The sequence below is a fragment of the Mesoplodon densirostris genome, chromosome 8, assembly GCF_025265405.1.
Source record: "Mesoplodon densirostris isolate mMesDen1 chromosome 8, mMesDen1 primary haplotype, whole genome shotgun sequence".
NCBI lineage: Eukaryota > Metazoa > Chordata > Mammalia > Artiodactyla > Ziphiidae > Mesoplodon > Mesoplodon densirostris.
Window position 1 is genome coordinate 45,213,424 of NC_082668.1, and position 21,682 is coordinate 45,235,105.

General features: G+C 38.9%; 1 protein-coding gene across 3 annotated transcripts in view; it reads right to left on the minus strand.

Annotated features, from left to right (window-relative positions):
- MYO1B (myosin IB) overlaps positions 1-21,682 on the minus strand; it is a 185,255-nt gene that overhangs the window by 74,798 nt on the left and 88,775 nt on the right. For all 3 annotated transcript variants that reach the window (XM_060107000.1, XM_060107002.1, XM_060107001.1), the window contains exons 5-6: positions 5,806-5,910; positions 1,804-1,850 (exon numbers count right to left, since the gene is read on the minus strand). In XM_060107000.1, the coding sequence (XP_059962983.1) occupies positions 1,804-1,850; positions 5,806-5,910 (152 nt within the window). The remainder of the gene's footprint in view (positions 1-1,803; positions 1,851-5,805; positions 5,911-21,682) is intronic.

Genomic DNA, 21,682 nt, shown 5'->3' on the forward strand with positions numbered 1-21,682 from the left:
TGTTTTTTCTTTTTTCCCCAAAGCAATGAGTCTCTCTTACCAGAAGCTCAATATGCCAAGTTAAAGTGCTGGGGTGAGGGTCACCGTGAGGCACCTCCATGGCAACAGTGGTCCACACTGTCAGCTACAATGAGGTGTAAGGTCTCCCAGATTTCTCAGCAAAGAGATCAAAAAATTTATTCGGAGTTAACCCGTCAAACACAGTTGAAGGAAATGTAATCTCCCTGGAGTCATAAACCTCTGTTATATATATATAGTAATTTAAAATATAGTCGAGTCCTACTATAATATTATAACATAGACTTGAATATACTACTGGTCAAAGTCACACCCACAAAGCAGAGAAATTACTAAAAACTGGGCATGAAATGATTTAGCCTATAATCAAGTAATTAATCTCATATCCTAATACCCGTGTTATGATAGGATTTCTCTGAAGTTACTAACAAGCCAAATCACCTGCCAAGCCTTTCGCTAGATTTTCCAATGTCTCTAAGTACTGGTGACTCTTTAAGCAATAAGGTTTTCTGTATTTTTATGGCCTACAGACTAAATATATTTGCAAGTATTTTTTTTAAAGTGTGTGTATATGAGATTTGCGGATAGCAAAAATAAAATCTCTATGCTATAAAGAAGCTTGATCTATTGGAATTACTTCTATCTGCCCACACTTTGCGTCTAATTCTATTTCTGTAATGAGATTAGTCATGTTACCACAACAGGAAAAGGCATGGCTCACATCAGTTTTAACACCTTAAGGGGCTAATCCAATGGGAAAAATTCACTGCCTTGGAATTAGGAACCTTAGCCTTCCACTTTCCAATGTATCAAAACTATCTCCACCTGAGGTCATTTGCATGCCTTAAGCACAGGAAAATGCTAATGAGAAAAAAGCAAAAAGGGGGCTAAAAGAAGCTGGGGAGTGGAGGTGTGGGGATGCAGGAAGGGTGTGTGGCAGCGAGGCACAGACGGTCATCAATAATGGTCCCAAGTAATGTATATGAGAAGACAGCTTATAAAGTAAATGATCTTTTATTATGAAATTTATAAAATGGGCTCAACTATAGAAAAAAACCCATCGATTTCAAAATGCCACCATCACACTCGCCATATTTCCCCCAGCTGCCTCCAGGCAGTGTGTGTCCCTGTAAAGACCAGAGGCAGGAAAGAAGGCAGCACAGCCGGGGAGACCCAGGGGCTGATGTGCCAGAGTGCACACTGCAGAGGTGGGAGATGAGGCTGGAAAGGTTTCTACTATGGGAATCAGCATTTTCCAACTCGGCCAGACTCAAAACACCAATTAGCTTCAGCTTTTACTAGTCAGTCCTCCCACACCCCTCATTAGCTGCCAAACTTACGGACTTTACACCTATAAAGTTTTAGAATACACCTCCATCCTTTCTGGTCCCACTGAAGAACGGACAAGAGCTGTAGAGTATACAAGCTTGACACCTAGTTTACCCTTCTTTCTATGGAATTTCTGAGTCTTAATTATGATTTCTAAATATCAAAACTCACATGAGTAAAGAGTTACTCTAAACAGCCTCATTGAAATTGCTCATGGAATTTTCTGATAGATGACAAGAAAACATGAAAAAAAGATAGCTTGTCACTCCAAGAAGAATTAAAAAGGAAAATTCCAGAAAGCAGAAAAATAGTCCTTATAGAACTTTTAGCCTATGTCTCAATATGGTTTCTTCTTTTTTAAATGTGTGTATTAAGAAATATTAAACATCTACTGGTTGTTTAAACACACATGAGCTAAATATTAGTGTTAACACTTATGCTTATACAAATACTTACAAATCTAGAGGAGTTGTCATTCCTTACAGTCTTGGCATTTCCAAATGCTGGTAGGAGAGAAACAGATGTGTGGTCAAGTGACAGAAAAATAATTTCAAGCCAAAAAATAAAACAAATGTAATATCTGACATCCATAAATCCTAGAAATACAACTTGTAGCAATGACATTTCTGTCCAGAAAATTTCCATAGAAACTACTTAACACGAGTCTTAATAAGCTGCTAAAGCTTCCATGTCTTTTTATAAGTTCATAGAAAGAGTCATTCCTACGATTCACAGAATTTTTTTCAAGTACTACTGTAAACTTAATCCTGTCTAATTCAACACAGTTTAACTGTTTTGATAGTAGTCAGCTGAATGGTGAGCAAGCAGGGCTTCTGGGCTCTTCTCCCATTATTAACAATGAATAAGGTTATTTTGGAGATGACTACTTAACATTAACAAAGGTTTTATGAAACTCAGTTGATGAGGTTTTCAGGTGGAAAAAGGCATGAGAAACTTTAAATTGTTTAATTAACTTCAAAATAAAAGGTATTTAAACGTGATTAAATATATAACTGAAATACAGAGAGTAAAAGAAAAGACTTGGAAACTAACATCACTTCCAATAGGCTAAAAATACCACATAGTTTCATTAGTTTATGTCCATCAGACCTAAGTGAAACTTTCCAGAAAAAAAAAAAAAATCAGCCCACAATGCAAAAATCCAAGTTTGTCCCAATCTTAAGCTGCTTCGAGGAGCCAGAATCTCCCACAGGACGCCCTTTCAAATGAGAGCACATGAGAACCACAGGATGACACTGCCCCAGGCACAGAAGGCTCCTGTTGGGCAAAGGTATTTCAGTGTCATGAGGTAAAATGACTGCTTCATCAAGCTTGTGCCCAAGATAGGAGCAAATTAATCTGGGCCTTGGTAGTAGAGGATGTAAGTGGAATAAATGTAAGTCGTATAAGAAGAGGGGATCCCTGTTTGATGCTCTGAAGCCTAGCAGTGCACCTCAAACTTTAACGTGTAAACCAATCACCTGAGGATCTTGTTCAAGTGCACACTTTGGTTCAATGAGCCAAGGGATGGGCATGAAATTCTGCTTCTCTACCAATACCCTCCCACCCCATCCCGAGGCTGTTACTGGGATCCGTGGGCCACACGGCAGCCAGCAAGGACTGCAGAATGATGCACGATGATGCGGCAAACAGAAATGAATCTTTAAATTAAGAGGTCGGGCATCAAATCCCTGGAAGCCTCCACAACTTCATTAAATTAAGATTAGCGTAACAAGAGCTCACATGATTAACAATGGCTAAAAGCTGGTCCAAGTTTTGAAAGCAATCACCTGATCAAGATGTGTAACGCTCACTGTGGATATTCAGTAGTCAAACATGCTGTGTTATATTTCACGTTAGCTAGTATTTTTATGTTTTTGATTGTAAAAAAAAAAAAAAAATAGTTGGCTACTGCTAGTTAAGACAAAATTTAAAGTCAACACAGGGCAAGTTCTTTGATTCAGAGATTGGAATGGGTATGGTTTCGTAGGTCCCTGACACCAAATTCTCTCTTCAATAGAAAATAAGCTGAGATGTTATATTAAGTAAGGAAACCTGCACATGGGAAACACTCAAAAAAGGATGCTGAAGAGGTTCACATCCTTATCCTACATCCACCACCAGCTAAAGGATTTTAATAAATGCAACCTTGATAATGGTGAGTGTTGACCTAGTCATCATGAAGACCACGACATTTTTCGTGTTTTCATAGGCTAGATCTTTGTGGTGGGTGTCAACACGCAGGGATGCCAAATTAACTAATTTGCACAGCCCCAAAGTCCAGCACGAGACGCTGACACATAAAGGAGAGTTTGTTGTGGCTTGAAGGTCAAGGGCAAGTGAAGGAATTGCTTCAAAAAAACTTTATTCAGGGTGCCATTTGCAAGCCATAAACCATCTTTTCATGAAACAAATCTGAGTTGCACATTACTAAACACAGCTCTAAACACTAAAGTCTTTTACTGTGAGCCACAGAATCAAAAACAAGTGTTCCATTATAGAACACTTGAGACACATTCCTCAATTGTTTTTTTTAAGTTCATTGTTCTAAATGTTCATTTACAGTAGCAGCTCCAGTTAAAAAGTAAAGCATTCCCACAAAAGATAATACGTGCCCACAGTAGACATTTCTTCCAGTTCCTGCACTGGGGCCTAGTTTCAAATACCATTGAATAAAGGGCCAGATTCTAATCACAGATGCAAGCTATAGCATTCCACAGTTTTTCTTCTTTAGATCACAGCATTCTTAAAATAAGCATCTATAGAAATATAACACATGTATAGCATCCTAACTAAAAGCAAAAGACAGTAAGCAAAAAGTAAAAGACTGGAATAATAAGATAAAGATAAAACGCTTTCTACAATAGTTTATTTGTTAAGGTCCTGAAGGGGAAGAAAGATCAATAACAATGTAACAGGTGTTCTGGCCTTTGCTTCTCACAAGCAAAGTATTCTCATGAGTTTTATTTCACTGTCTGGAGGATAAAGATGCATGGTGCCTCCTTGTAATAAAGTGGAAGGAGGCACTAGGCCTGAGTAACAAAGACAATGGGCAGGGTTCTGTCCTCCATACTGGGGCGGGGAGGGGGGGTCTTCCCCCTCAGAGCAGTTCTGCTTTAATCCATGTTAAATCTTGACCTTCCATGACTTCGAACAAAGGGCTGAACCAAACTACTCTTCTAGACCAGAGATTCTGATCCAGGTGGTCTTGATCCCCACAGGGGACATCTGGCATTGTCTGGAGACATTTTCAATGGTAACAACTAGAGGCAGGGCTGCTAGTGGCACCCAGTGGTTAGAGGCCAGGGATACTGCTAAACATCCTACACTTCACAGGACAGCATCCCACAGCAAAGACTTATCCAGTCCAAAATGTCAACAGCACCAAGGTTGAGAAACCTACTCTACCCCAACAACTGTGTTAAATGACAACGCAGGCAATGCTTACAATATAAAGCAAGGCAAAGGGCTTTCCAGCCATCGGAAGAGGCTTTGAGTTACTATTTCCAACATAAGGAGGGTTTATACTGATGGTTTATGCCAACCTCCATGGCAGAAGGGGACTTATCTCTGGCTTTGTTTCCGGATGGTATTATGAACTAAATGTTTGTGTCCCTACCCGACCCCACCCCCCAATTCATATCTTTAAGCTCTAACCCCCCAATGTAATGGTATTTGGAGATGGGGCCTCTGGGAGGTAATTAGATGAGGCCAGGAGCCAGCACCCACCTGCCCATCATCCCCCCTCCCCCTCCCATATACACACACAAAGAAGAGGTCACGTGAGCACAGGGCAAGATGGTAGCTGCCTACCAGCCCAGGCTTCAGAAGAAAACCTACCTTGCCAGCAGCTGATCTTAGACTTCTGAGCCTCCAGAAGTGTGAGAAAATAGATTTCTGTTGTTTAAGTCACCCAATCTGTGGTACTTGGCTATGGCAGCCCAAGCTGACTAACAGACACAGATGGCCAGCCACAGAATTTGAGCTCTAAAGTCAGGTTTAGGCTTTTTGTAACCCTGAGAAAACTGGTCCTTAAATATTTCTCTGGCATAGCCTTGGTTTCCCTGACAACAGAAATCACCAGCCATGGGTGTTATCCTGAATGATAAAATAGCACTGCCCTCACATTGCTCTTTTCCACCAAGTTTCTCCCAGCTGTCAAGTCAAAGGCAAATATCAGTTGATTATTATTAAGCAAAATGTAAGTAATTCAAATAAAAGTTAAAAGGGAGAAAAATGATAGCAAGTGGGAGAGCTCCTTTTACACGAGTAAAGTGTTCCCTCCTTCAAGTGCGTGAAGCCAGGGGTTCCTAGGATGCTGCTACCTTTTGCTCAGCAGGTCTGGATCTGACTCTCCCCCTCCCAGCCCACCTCCCAGCACACCAGGTGCCAGAAGTGCCCTGAAAACTGGATTTACCGTTCCAGTCACACTGACCCAATGTACACAGAAAATCCTACCTTCCAGGACTGGGTTGGACTGTAAAAGCTGTTCTTTGACTTGATTAACTTCTGCTCCTTTTCCACAAACAGCTGCTACGTAGGACATAACAAGCTTGCTGGCCTCTGTGGATGAAAACAAGCCATATTAATAAATTAAGCAGAAATCTTTTTTCAACTTTCAGGGGAAAAGATTTGGGAGAGAAGGCCCACTAACAGTGTTTTCAAATGACTTCACTCCTGGGAGCAAAGAATGTTTTGGAAACCTTTAAAAATATTCATGCTTTCTATTCAGACATGTCATTGATTCAGATATAATAGGAATTGTGCTTAAAGGTTATCACTGGGTTGCTAAAAAATTGGCTGAGTAAACACAGCCAACAAAATCTGAGGAGGACTATCTTCTTAAAGCAATTGTTTCTTAGAAAACTAAAAATAGAGCTACTATATAATCCAGCAATCCCACTCCTGGGCATATATCCGGAGAAGACCATAATTCGAAAAGGTACATGTCCACTGCAGTACTATTTACAATAGCCAAGACATGGAAGTAACGTAAGTGTCCATCGACAGAAGAATGCACAAAGAAGATGTGGTATATACAAATAACAGAATACTACTCAGCTATAAAAGAATGAAATAATGCCATCTGCAGCAACAGGGATGGACCTAGAGATTATCATACTAAGTGAAGTAAGTCAGACAAAGACAAATATCATATGATATCACTTATATGTGGAATCTTAAAAAATGACACAAATGAACTTATTTATAAAACAGAAACAGACTCACACACATAGAAAACAAACTATGGTTACCAAAGGGGAGGGATAAATTAGGAATTTGGGAGCAATAGATACACACTCCTATATATAAAATAAACAACAAGGGCCTACTGTATAGCACAGGGAACTCTACTCAGTATTCTGTAATAATCTGTATGGGAAAGAATCTGAAAAAGAATATATATATATGTATGTGGGTATGTACGTATATATATATTTAATTGAATCACTTTGCTGTACACCTGAAACTAACATAACGTTGTAAATTAAGCATACTTCAATAAAAAATAAAATTTTAAAAAGAGCAATCATTTATATACAATTACTATATTATACATAGGTGATTCAAGTCAAAATTAACTTGACAACCTGGGCATCTTTATCAAATGTATTTTTTAAATTTAAACTAACTGCCCTTCCTCAAAAATAGTTTCTAAATCAAATTGGTTTGCTTACAATCAGATTAAATTAATTACTCTTCAAACTGATTAAAAAACTAAGCAACTAATCTTAAGGATTTCAATACGAGAAATACAGACCTTCCAGGGCACCTTCTAGTTGTTTTCATAGGCTTCAATCGTAGAACAAGTTCCCTGCTAAAAGAAGCAGGCCACCAGAGGCATATGAAGAATTCTTAGCTCACACCGGTAAGGTGGGCCAAATTTGGTTTTATCCTTCCCCTATTAGTACATGTCTCCTCTCAGCATGTTTCCCAGAACCTTTTAATACTGAGTTCCAAGGAATGATAATAGATATTCAGGGGAAATGAAGTCTAAATTCAAATGAATTTGGGGCCACAGTAAGTTAGATGAAGTGAAATAGGTTTCCTTTTTAAATGGCTTCTTTTTTTTTTTTTTTTTGTGGTACGCGGGCCTCTCACTGCTGTGGCCTCTCCCGCTGCGGAGCACAGGCTCCGGACGCGCAGGCTCAGCGGCCATGGCTCACGGGCCCAGCCGCTCCACGGCATGTGGGATCTTCCCGGACTGGGGCATGAACCCGTGTCCCCTGCATCAGCAGGCGGACTCTCAACCACTGCGCCGCCAGGGAAGCCCCTTAAATGGCTTCTTAAAGGAGCATGTGCATTGTGGAACTCTGGAAAAAGATGGAGAATGCACCATCTCCCAAGCTTATTTGCCATAGAATCTGTTTCTCATTCAACTGTCCTAGTTCTAATGTTCCATAATCAGGATCTGGGAAATACTCAACTATTAAATGTCAGTAGAATAAAACATGGGCCCAGGTCCAGGCAGTCAAGGCAAGAAAAACCAATCTCCCCAAATCTTGCTTTCTTGCAAGTTCTTTGCTCTGCTGCCACTGTCTGAGGGCAGGAAAGCCTTCCCCAGGTGTGAGTGGCAGTACCCCTACCTGTGGGTGTAAGGGGACAAATCTCAACGCTGCTCTTTCTCACTGGGAGACCTGCAGGTGACTTCCAGCCCATTTCCCACCACTGAAGAAATAATAAATGAGCAGTTGGAATGCGACCTTGGGCGCATGGCCCAATGGGTGCTTCAGGGCCTATATACAACCCCAAAGCATCAACTAACAACAGGAGCCACAGAGCACCAAGAATCTATGCAGGTCCCATAAAGTTCTCAAGGGAGTGCTAGCAAATATGGTGCAGAGGAAGCAGATGACCTCATGGAGCTGAGGATTGTGGTGGGATGCTGGGTGCTTCTTCAATGGTTGGCGTTAAATCTCCCTCCAGTTTGCTTTCTGGGTAACGAGAATGGGTCCAAGTAGATTCTCTGGTGGTCTGTGATGGTGGATTTCTGCAGTCTCCTTTTAAAGACTGTAACTGAGAAACATCAGTCTTTTCATCTTTGCAATGTCCTCCTTCCAAAGGGCACAGTCCCTTAACACATCCTCCATTGTGTAAAGTTCCTGAGCTACGTTTTCCAACGTTCTCAGGGTTTAACTATCTAAAGGCCGGTGAACTGTATGGACACACTTCTGCTGCTCCATCAGGCTGAACTGGCCTCAGTCATGAACAGAGTTTATATACCATTACATTTCATTTCACTTCTTGGTGCTAACATTCTCCTCTACCCACCAGTTCACACTGGAACTCTTCTTCTGTCACTTTGGGATACTTTGTTTCTAGGCTCCCTGGCTTTCAAAGTCAGGTGAGGCTGCCCTCCCAGCAAATTCCTGACATCTTGTGCTACCTGGTCTCCAACTGTGGGCCAACGCTCCTGCATTGCCCACACATTCTAACCCTACAGTCTGGCCTCTGAAACAACTCACCTCCAGGCTTTCTCATCATCCTGCTTTCTCAGCAGCATTCTTTGCTCCCCATCCCCACCTACGCTCTCACAAGTATTTTGTATATTCTTCCTTGACTTGAATTTCTAGCCTTCCTACCCATTACACTATTAGAAGTGTGGAAGCATTTATAGGCAAAATAACTCCAGATAGAGGCAAACACACACACACAAATATATATGTACATATTTTACATGAAAAGCTAAGTTTTCTTTTAGGTAAACTGGCAAGAAATAGTAAAAGTCCAGGCCAGCCTATATTGCTTATTCCAGTGATTATGAACCTCACTGCAGCCGAAACTCAAACCTCAGATACATGGCTACACCCAGTTCTCTGGAAATCCTGTTCTGGTCCAGGATGGACACCATGGACAAACTGCTTAGTGTGTATGTGTGTGGGAGCAGACGGAGCGGGGGTGATCAACCAAGAATGAGAACTCTTTGGTGGCTGCTAGAATTGATTTGACCTCTCAGAGACCTTTCAATGGCCTGAACTAAATGGCATCAAATTTTCTCAGGGTCAAATCTATTTAAAAATGGCGCCAGGAGCAGATCTATTGGAATTTGGATCGGACCTACATCACATGGCTGTTAAATTGTACATAAACCCACAATATCTACTGAGATGTAAAGATGGGTTAACTTAAATTGAAACTAGGAATCAGTTTTATTAACTTTAAATCTATTTAAGTAATTCAAATGTCATTTTTAAATATACTTCGAAGATCCTTCTTTCTAAATTGTTAAAAAGATTTTATGCTCAGGTTCTTAACTATCTTCAGGAATTCTATTACTGTGCTCATTTTAATAATTCATTTTTGGAAGCTGGGATTAAGGGTAATTTTCTCCAAAGTCTCATTGTCTAAAAGAGACAACTCATTATTTTTTTCCTGACATAATACTTGATCTTTAACTCAAGTAGTTCATGAGATAGTCACTACTTCAGAAAAAATAAGTAAACCTGTATGGACGAGTTGCAAGGTCCAATGTAGTTTATAGGACTGTTTTCATTATATTTCACCATGCTGCAAACAGGAAGTAACAGTTATCTCATGAGGTTTTCTGCTTCATTTCCTTTGGCTCTTCTGTGCTAAAGTTCAAATAAATTTGGATCTTTATCCAAATGTTTACATATTTATCCAAATCAAAACTCTATGTAATAACCTCTATGAATGAAAAATATTGTATTTCTGAGGAGAATCAAGAATTAAATTATCATCCTCCTCCATACTGCAAAGCCTAGTTCTTGAATCATGTTGACTATCATAGGAACCAACTAAACATGACCTTGGCAAGCACAGCATAAAATCTTAAGCATTTTCCAAGGCAATAATTTTGAGTAGACTGAATACATTAATCTAGTAATCATACTCTCAGTGACAACGTCTTGCATGTTTGCTGTAAAAATATAAAAGGATTCTATCAGGACAAAAAGGTGTATTCTTCACATGTACTCAAAATACTGAAAAGCACTGCCATTCCAGATATAAGAACACTGGCATTTAAAATTGGCAAATCATAACAGCATTGCTTAGAACTCATTCTTAGTTCATCATTTTCTCTAACTCACAGATACTTTACATATGTAGATTTATGCGCATATATATGTTTGAATGTTGAATGTTAAAATGCATTGAGTTGGACAAACAAAATATGAAGTCTTCAAAGCCAAAATATCTTCTCACCAGAAAACAGTAGAACATCTAGGGTTATCAGATATCCTGCACTAATGAACGAATGGCCTATAACAAAACATTTCTAGACCAAAATATCTAGACCAGAATTCATTTCTATAAAGAATGGAAAGGGGTTATAGATGATCGTTTGTGATTCTGGGAATTTTAAATTCCTGTTAAGGTAAGAGTGATAAGTAATTTAACTCTGTATACTCTGGTACCTTGCACTGGGTTGTGAATAGTATCTACTATATGTTATTATATAACTATGTAATCATATAAATTCATATACTATAATATTCTTTATGTAAGAAAACATTGTGAAATAGCAATCAGTGAATGAGAAAGGGAAAACAATGAAAGACATCTGTAACCATGAGGACAAAAGGATGGGAATCTCATGGGCAAGTATGAAAACCTAGGCATGGAATCGAGCAGGCTCCACACAGATACTGTGTCAGGAAAATAAGGTAGGAATACAAGCAAGGCTTATTCTGAGTTTTTTTTTTTTCAGGGCTAATAAATTTATCCAGGAGTTAACAAATACCGATGCATGCATTCATAGATACAAGTAATATCATAGGTCACATACATATCATATAAACTATGTCGTATATGTCGTATAGCATAGAGAAAGCCATACATTTATTTATACACACACAAATACTGACATATTTATCTACTTCTATACTTCTCTATCTCCTTGGTTAAGACACCCAAGTTTTTCTAGGGACTATGCTTACAAAGGTCTGGTTGTCCAGTGACCTAAAGAGTATGACTGCCTAAATCAAGCAAGCCATGTTTGTATACAATGAAACAAGGACTCTGAAACATAGAAGAACACCCTTTTTTAGCAGTCCTGAGTCTGCAGTGCTGCAAAATCACCCAGCTGCAGCACATCCAAACTGACCCGACAGGCAGCTGGGAACTGCCCCAATCACTGTACCAAAAACATGGGTCTTGCAATGAGAAACACAGCCTCTGCCCCAAGAGGAATCATGAATGGCAATGTTTTTATTGAAATACAACTATATGTAAGTTGCTTTGCTTCTGAAAGTTGGCCACAAAATCTGATAATTCATGTAAAACACGTGAGTCAAGAGAGGCCTCTTTCACATGAGGAAGAAACAAAACAAAGCTCACGACATTTTGGCCTTGAGCTTGCTTAGCTATTCTGCTTCCATGCGGAGATATTCAGCATTGTAAAACGCTCATGGATGTTTAGGCTACAGTCAGCCAGTCACATCTCTGTCGCTGACCGAGTCAGAAAACTATCACAGATGTAAAGCAGTACAAGGTCATATGGGGTTCAGAACCAAGGGTCTTAGTGAGCAAGGCAGGCTTTGTAACTCTTTTAGCAGATGGCTGCAGAGTTCCTAGAAACTGATGTAACTGTAAAATTAGAAATCAAATAATTTATAATGCTTTTTTATATCAGGATCATCTTCTCAGGCCCACAGTTTACTCTGATGTCCTTGGAAAAATGCAGTTATGATGGTTCTCTCATGTTCTGCCTCCCTGCCCCCATCAGTGCTTGAATGATTTTCCACAAACTATTTGTATTCATGATAGTGAATTGTGAGTTCACTGCCTAGAAATAGTTGGGCACTTTTATGAGGCATGATGAATTTTTTATTTAGCACAGCAGTAATGAATTAAATAGGACCCCAAAGGATTCAAAATGTTCACGCCTTTCCCTGAGTTCCCACATTATACAACCCCACGGTGTAAGAGTGTCTCCAGTGTTTAAGACCAATAATATCATCATCTGCCAAGGGGGGTTTACAACCTCGTTAACTTAATTACTTCTTATAAAATGAGCCCTCTGATACTACATGGTGGTTCTGTATATACTATTAAGCAAAAACTCTCACTGAAAAGAGATACTATACATAAGTACATAGCACGGTCCAGGCCCTCAATAAATGTTAGTTCTCTTCTTCTTTCATTCATTCACTAACACAAAAATGCTAATAGCTACATGTATTCAAAAAAAATTTGGTGACTAAGATAATGTGACATTTCAAAAATGGCCTGGCATTCCTCTTCCCCACAGAATTGAGATTAAACCTCTTCTTGAAATTCCTCACAAACTGTACTGCAATCTCTGTATTATTTTCCATCATTTCATTTCCCCGTAAGTAATCTCCATGAAACAGAGACATTAAACAACACAAAGTCTATGCTTTACTCAAAACTATAGTCTGATGACAATTAAAACCTTAATACAATTTGAAACAATTTCTGTACCCCTGCTTTCAAAAAGAAAGAAAAGTAGAAAAAGATGGGAATACCTAAGTAAAACACTAAATGTCTCTATGGAAATGGAGAGGTAGGAGATGCTATTGGGATCTATAAATGTAAAGAAAGGGCTGAGCAGCTACCAAAGAGTACAGCTGAGTAGATATTTAAAAACAGCAGCTCTCAGGAGTAGTGACCACTGCCCAGCACCAGGATTTTAGTGATAATGGACAAGTGAAACATCACCAGATCTAAAAAGCACAGTAGCTCAAAAACAAGACAAATGCTCGGAGTGACTTCTGGACAGTGCTACTCAAAGTACGGTCTGAGGACCAGCACTACTCAAAAGCTGGTTGGCCCATGGACTGCTACTGGTCTATCTACACATGAGAGTGGGCACTGAGAAGTTTTTGTAGCAATTTGGTAGTTTATTTTGTCTGTGGAAACTAAAACCAGAAATTGGGGCCTGAATTTTCTATGTCTTCTTTTATTTTATTTTTCTGGTATCGGTCAGCAGCAGACTGCAAGAGAAGGGAACCCGGTGGAAGGTTTGAGACGTACTGCTCCAGGGTGTCTGTGGTACCCCCTCCAGCTTCTTACTGAAGCAGCACCTGTAAACAGAGTTTCCTACCAGAGGAGGAGGTGATGACCCTGTGAAGCAGCTGTCCATTCTTCAGCTTATGACAGAGGGCAAAGGGGTCCTAGAAAGGACTAAATCCAGGGAAAACGATAGGATTTCAAGTGGTGAATGGGACACTGAAACAAAGAGGACAAGTTATTGACTAGAAAAATAGAAAAGAGAAGAGAAAAATATAGAAAAGAAGAATGAACTCCATGTGCCACTAGATTTTCCACCAGAGGAAAAAGGTGTTTTTGTTTTTCTCAGAAAAGAATGAATGCCCTCCCTATGAAACAGTAACAGCAACCTCCACTCAGTTTCTCAGTAAAGAAGGTACACGAGCCTACCAGGAGATGGAATTTTGCTCCAGGAGGAAGCAGTATGGTTTACAACTCTCTGAGAAGGAGGAGGTCATATACTAACATGGTTCATGAGTGGATGTGCTGTCTTCTTGGAACACATGTTCCAGAGGAGATGAAGAACTGGCCAATACCAATCAAACCAGTGACTACAACCCACTTCTGATGACTCACTCAGGAACAAACTGAAACAATCAGATACTCAAAGAAATCTTCAGACATGATGAAGAATGAGTAAAAATCTAAAAAAGTTAATAGGCTCAGGAATATTTTCATCTCTTCCTTATGCTTTAAAAAAGGAAACACATGTGAAATGAATAGGCTTGTAGATACAGTCAAAGGGCTTGAGGTAGGGGTAGGTGGCATGAGATACCTCACCAATACAATTGACTTCTGTCAAGGGACACAGTTTTTAACTTGCCTTGCCATCATTTTCACTGGTTAACCTGGAAGCAAACAAGAAGCTGTATTGCTTCTAAGAATTAAATTCTGTTTCACAAGAAAAGAACTGGTTAGTGACTCGGAAGGAGCAAAAACTTTCCCCCAAGATACCAACATCCTCTTAAAGTTCTTACTGGAAAGAAAGAGTCCTAAACAACCAAAGATATCACAAATTTCTGAGTAAACAGTGGTAAGAGCCTATACCCAGAGTTCAAATGAATGATCTAAAGAGGGGTGGGAAACTCTATATAATGACATTGGCTACATACAATAAACAGCAAGCCTTTTAGTGAAAAGTAACATGAGCTGCTATTAGAAGGGGGGAAAGCATGAGGGGAAGGTGAAGAACAAGGTCGAGGCTAGATCAAGCAGAATCTTGTGTAACAGGCACATGGGGTTTGGCTTATATTTTGGTGCAATGGAAACTATTAAATATTTTTATGCAAAAAAAATCTTGAGGCACACAAACATGGAAAAACAATATACCAAAACTGATGAGATGCAGCAAGAGTGTTCCAAGAGGAAATTTTATAGCTATAAATGCATACATCAAGAATAAAAGAAAGATCTTAAAAAAAAAACCCGAACATTATACCTCAAAAAACTAGAAAAACAAGAACTAAGCCCAATCTTAGCAGAAGATACAGCTTTTTTGAGGAAATAATGAAGATTAGAACAGAAATAAATGAAACAGAACAGGAAAGCAGTAGAAAAGATTAACAAAATTAAAAGTTGGTTCTTTGAAGAAATAAACCAAACTGGCAAACTAACCAAGAAAAAAGGGCTCAAATAAATAAAATTATAAATGAAAAAGGAGACATTCAACAGATACCACAGAAATAAAGGAACATAAGAGACTACTATGAACAATTATATGCCAACAAATTAGACAACCTAGAAGAAATGGATAAGTTCCTAGAATCATGAAGAAATAGAAAATCTGAACAGACCGATTACTACTAAGAAGATTGAATCACTAATCAAAAACCTCCCAAAAAGAACAGCCCAGGACCAGAACTATCTCAAACTCTTGCAATACAAAGAAGAGGGAACTCTTCCAAACCCAGCATTACCCTTATACCAAAGCCAGATAAGGATACTACAAGAAAAGAAAACTATAGGTCAATATCCTTAATGAATATAAGGGCCAAAATTCGCAACAAAATACTAGCAAACTGAATTCAACAGCACATTAAAAGGACCATATACCATGATCAAGTGGAATTCATCCTTGGGATGCAAGGATGGTCCAACACATGCAAATCAATAAATGTGATACCTCACATTTAACACATACATCACATTTTAATAGAATAAAAGAATAGAGTCATACGATCATCTCAATAGATCCAGAAAAAGCATGTGACAAAATTCAACATCCTCTCATGATAAAAACTCTCAACAAATTAGATAAAGAAGGAGTATACATCAACATAATAAAGGCCATACAGGACAAGCATGCAACTAACATCATACTCAATGGTGAAAGGCTGAAAGCTTTTCCTCTAAGATCAGGAACAAGACAACCCTCTCCACTCCTATTCAACATGGTACTGAAAGTCCCAGGCAGAGCAATTAGGCAAGAAAAAGAAATAAAAGGCATCAGAAACAGAAAGGAAGAAGTAAAATCGTCTCTGTTTACAGATGACAGGATCTTATGTACAGAAGATCCAAAAGACCCCACCAAAAAGACTGTAAGAAGTAATAAACTAATTTAGTAAAGTTGTAGGATACAAAATCAACATACAGAAATCAGTAGCATTTCTTTATACTAACAATAAATAATTTTAAAAAGCAATAAAGAAAACTATCCCATTTCCAATAGCAACAAAAACAATAAAATATTTAGGAATAAATTTAACCAAGAGGTGAAAGATCTGTATACTGAAAATGATAAGACATTGGTGAAAGAAATTTAAGTGACACAAGCAAATGGAAAGCTATTTCACATTCGTGAACAGAAAAAATTAATATTGTTAAAACATCCCATACTATCCAAAGCTATCTATAGATTCAATACAATCCCTGTCAAAATTCCAATGGCATTTTTCACAGAAATAGAACAAACAATCCTAAAATTCATATGGAAGCACAAAAGACCCCAAATAGCCAAAGCAGCATTGAGAAAGAAGAACAAAGCTAGAGGCATCATACTCCCTGATTTCCAATTATACTACAAAGCTACAGTAATCAAAATAGTATGATACTGGCATAAAAACAGACACATAGATGAATGAAACAGAATCAAGAGACCAGAAATAAACCCATGCATAAGCAGTCAACTAATATTTGACAAGGAACCAAGAATATTCAATGGAAAAAAGGCAGTCTTTTTAATAAATGGTGTTGGGAAAACTGGATATACACATGTAAGAGAATGGAACTGACAAAAATTAACTACCACCCACAAAAATTAACTCAAAATGGATTAAAGACTTAAATATAAGACCTGAAACTGTGAAACTTCTAAAAGAAAACATAGGGGAAAACTCTTAAGACACTGGTCTTGGCAATGATTTTTTGGATATGACTCCCAAAGCACAAACAACAAAAGCAAAAATAAACAAGTGGGATTACATCAGACTAAAAAGCTTCTGCACAGCAAAAGAAATGATTAACAAATGGAAAGGCAACCTACTGAATGGGAGAAAATATCTGCAAATAATATGACCAATAAGGGGATAATATCCAAAATACATAAATAGCTCATACAACTCAACCAAAAAAACCCCAAACAATCCGATTAAAAAATGGGCAGAAGACCTGAATAGACATTTTTCCAAAGAAGCCATACAGATGGTCAATTGGCATATGAAAAGATGCTCAACATCATTAATTATCAGAGAAATGCAAATCAAAACCACAATGAGATACCACCTCACACTTGTCAGAATGGCTAATATCAAAAAAACACAAGAAGTAAGTGTTGGAGAGGATGTGGAGAAAAGGGAATTCTTATGCACTCTTGGTGGGAATGTAAATTGGTACAGCCACTATGGAAAACAGTATGGAAGTTCCTCAAAAAATTAAAAATAGAACTACCATATGATCCAGCAATACCACTCCTGGGTATATATTCAAAGTAAAAAAAATTACTATGTTGAAGCGATATCTGCACTCCCATGTTCACTGCAGCATTATTTACAATAGTCAAGAAATGGAAACAAGTAAGTGTCTGTCTATGGACGAATGAATAGAGAAAAATGTGGTGTGTGTCTGTGTGTGTGTGTGTGTGTATATATATATATATACACACACACACACACAACTATTGTTCAGCCAAAAAAAAAAAGAGAAGGAAATTCTGCCATTTGTGACAACACAGATGAACCGTGAAGGCATTATACTAACTGAAATAAGTCAGAGAAAGACAAATACTGTATGATCTCACTTATATATGGAATCTAAAAAAAAAAAAAAAAAAAAAAAGGACAAATTCATAGAAACAAAGAGAAGAGTAGATTGTTGGTTTGGGAAGGAGAAGGGGGAAATGGAGATGGGTGAAAGGTGGTCAGAAGGTACAAACTTCCAGTTATAAGATAAAGTTCTAGGGATCTAATGTACATCATGGCAACTATAGTTAACACTGTATTGTATACTTAAAAGTTGCTCAGAGGAATTCCCTGACAGTCCAGTGGTTAGGACTCTGTGCTTCCACTGCAGGGAGCATGGGTTCGATCCCTGGTGGGGGAACTAAGATCTTGCATGCCGTGCGGTGAGGCTAAATAAAAAAGTTGCTAAGAGAGTAGATCTTAAAAGTTCTCACCATGCACACACACAAAAAGGTAACTCGAAACAAAATTTTTTTAACAGGCCAAGGGTTTGATCCAGTTTTCAGTTTTACAGATCATTTTGGTGTCTGTGAAAAAAAATTGTAGGCAAGCATAGGGGGAAAAGAAGAGACCTGTTAGATATTGCTACAAACAGTCCTCAAAGGAAGTAATGGTTGGTGGCTTAGTCTAACTAGAGTCGCCATATGGATACAAAGAAAAGGAAGAAAGAACTTGGCATGAGATATATTTTAGAGGTAGGGTGGACAGGATTAGAAAATGGGATTCATGTGGAAGATACAGGAAAGGAAAATATCAAGGATGACTGTTACATCTCTAGCTTGAGAAACTAGGCTGATGGGTGGTCCCATTTATTGAGACCAGGAAGTTTGGGTAGGAGGGTAAAATCAAAAGTTCGATTTAGGGCATGCTTAGTTTGAGATGCCTCTGAGAGACCCACATAGACTTGTCAAGCAGGTACTGGATGTGTAAGCTGGAAGACAAAGTAAGAGGTACTGAGTGGAGTGTACAGTTTAGGAGGCAAAAACATAATCTGAGACTAGCTGTGACCGCCCTAAAGAGAATATAGAAAGATAAAGAAAGATGATCCAGAACTAATCAACACAACAACTTTTTCTTTTCTTTTTGGCCGTGCCACGAGGCTTATGGGATTTTAGTTCCCCGACCAAGGATTGAACCCGGGCCCTCGGCAGCGAGAGCTCAGAGTCGTGACCACTGGACTGCCAGGGAATTCCCCCAAATTAACTTTTAATGAATTAACTATATTTCAATTTTCAGTTGTCAGGATCAGTCTTTGTCCTGGTCCGATTCAGTATTTTTGTCAATTTCTTAAATTAAGACACAGAAGGGGGCTCGGGTTGGAGGATGGCATTTATTCAATCATTCAAATATGTAGTGATTGCCTAATGAGTCCCAGGCATTAAGTCAGGCTATAGGGACACAGAGATGAAGAAAACATAATCCCTGCCTTAAAGAGACACTGGAGGCTAGTTTAAAAAAAAAATTACCAACAAGGGCAATGGGTTTAATGGCACTCAAAAAGAATCATGTTCAAAGTATGAAGATACAGCTTAGCATAGTGGATAAAAATGGTGCCATGGATTAAATGTTTGTGTCCCCCTGAAATTCATATGTTGAAACCTTAACCTCCAAGATGGGGCCTTCAGGAGGTAACTAGGTTTAGATGACGACATGAGGGTAGGACCTCGGTGATGGGATTAATGTACTTATAAGAGGAAGAAGACCAGAGCCTGCTCAGGCTCACTTTTAAACTCTCCCCTCCCATGTGAGGACACAGAAAGAAGGCCCTCACCAGGCACCTTGACTGGACTTCCCAGCTTCCAGAACTATGAGAAATAAATGTCTGTTGTTTAAATCACTCAGTCTCTGGTATTTCGTTACAGCAGCCTGAGCTAAGACAAATGGGGTCTCTAGAGCTATATATCCACCTGCATTCAAGATCCCAGCTCTGCCACTTACTCACTGTGTAAGTTTAAGCAAGTTGTTTAACCTTTCTGTGGCTCAATTTCCCCATCATAAAAATGGGGATAAGAAGAATACTTATCTCATACGTGCAATATGCTAACCACAATGCCCAACACATGGTAAGTGCTCATGGAAGTTAGCTACTATTATTATTTCCCAATGGCATGGCAGAGGTTCTATGGGAGGGAAGAGAATCATAAACAAAAGACTCTACACGTAGGCTTAAAATAATTTTGTTGAACAATACCCAACTGAGAAAATCTGACCAAACAGAAGTTAATATACAAGAAACCTATAACATCCTGCTCGATGAAAAGACCAATATGAGTCAATACATGTACCACATTAATAGAAGTCTAGTATCCACATTAAGAGGGCAATAGTTTCACAATAACCAGGAGCAAATTTGAAGTATTCTGTTTACTTCTTGGGATGCAATTTTATAAAGCATATTGACAAACTGGGAAGATTCTGGAATAATATGACCATGACAGTGAGGAATTTGGGCACGAAATTCAATCCTCCTGGTACATGTTCGTATAAGCACCCTTACAAGTGTATACCTCACTTCACTACACTTAATGTTTTGTATATAAATTGTATGTATACATGTATACATTTAGACGTATGTACATATATAGCGTAGAGCTATTGTTTATCTCCTGTACTACACTATAAACTTGACAAGGACAGGAATGGTGTCTGGCTCACCAATGTATCACTAGTACCTACTACAGTACCTTTCACCTAGTAGGTACTCAGGAATTATTTCCTAGATGAATGAATAAATGAATGTGTATCACATGAGAAATTTTTAAAGAAAAGGGATTTTTAGCCCTAGGAAGCTTTGATGGATGACTTCAAAGAATTAAAAGTGATTGTCCTGTAGGAGAGAAAGTAGACTCATTTGGTAAGGTCCCAGACTGCAGAGTTAAGACGAATACATAGAGGCAGAATTCACCTCTAGGTAAGGAAGAACTTTTGTTCCCAAACCTGTGTAACAAAGTCCATAGGCCGCCTTACAAAGCAGTGAGGCCTGCATCACTACAAAAGGAGTTTGGCTGTCCCTGGGGAGGACCCTACACTAAATGGTCTATAACTAAGATCCCTTCCAATTATATGAGTCTGTGCTCTCTGTTACCTTAGATTCTTACATGCCACTCTTTTCCCCTCTTTTCTGCCCATCCAGAGCCTAGAACCTGCACAACCTTGCAAAGAAACAGTGCACTATGTCTCCAAAGGCTCTGGCAAGAGAGCTGGACACATCTTATCTAGCCATTCTTTCTCCAGCTACTTTGAGGGGTAGGGAAGAGGTACTCCTTAAGAAAGTGGAGGAAGAAATAGGTATAGAAAGAAAAGCCATTTCAGTGCAGATAGGGAGACTTTAAAGGCACAAATCTAACTAAGGGCTAATGAACAAAATGGATTCAGTCAGTTGACTGAAATATCCACGGGGGATTTTCTTATCTTGAGCATCAGGAAATCAAAGTTATTAATCTGATAATTAAATAGCCAAGTAAAGTTGAAGCATTTAAATCCCACTTTGGCAAACTAGCAGAAATTACCAATGATCAGAGTCTTATCTATAAAACAAGAACATCTTACAGATGAACCAGTTATGAAAATACTATCCTCCTCTTTCATGGACTCATCAGTTCCATCAAAGAAACCTACTGACAACAGCGGTTCTAACCTGTCCAAGTTTGGACTCAGAGATCACAGCTCTTTTGAACATTTTCCAGGTAGCTGGGCACCATGTGTAAAATCACTTTCTCACTCAAGACAATCACATAGATTGCTTTTATTAAAAGCACAAGAAAAAAAAAGCACACTCCCTCCCCATTTGAGGGGTTGTTTTATGGGGAGGTTGCCAGCCTGTCTAAAAATGTGTACAAAAATCTCAATTCTTCAGGCTTCAGAGGAAGACTTTTCTACAGTGAAATCCAGCATTTTCCTGGTGCCCTCCCTCACTTTTTAGCAGAGATAGTCTGTGGTTGTGGGATCTCCAAACCCAAACAGTCTGGCATTCCTTAGGGAAGTAGTGAGACCTCGCACTAGACCTTGGTGTCTTGGAGGGAAGGTAAAAGACCTTGAAGTAGGCAGGAACTGCAACAGGAAGGTCTAGAATCCAGAAAGAGACTCCCATGTTGGTTGGAACCCTTTTGATAGGTGCCTGCTCCTTCATGTGAGAGATGAGGCAAGTCCTTCCCGGAGAACATTCCAGGATCCTAATCACTAGC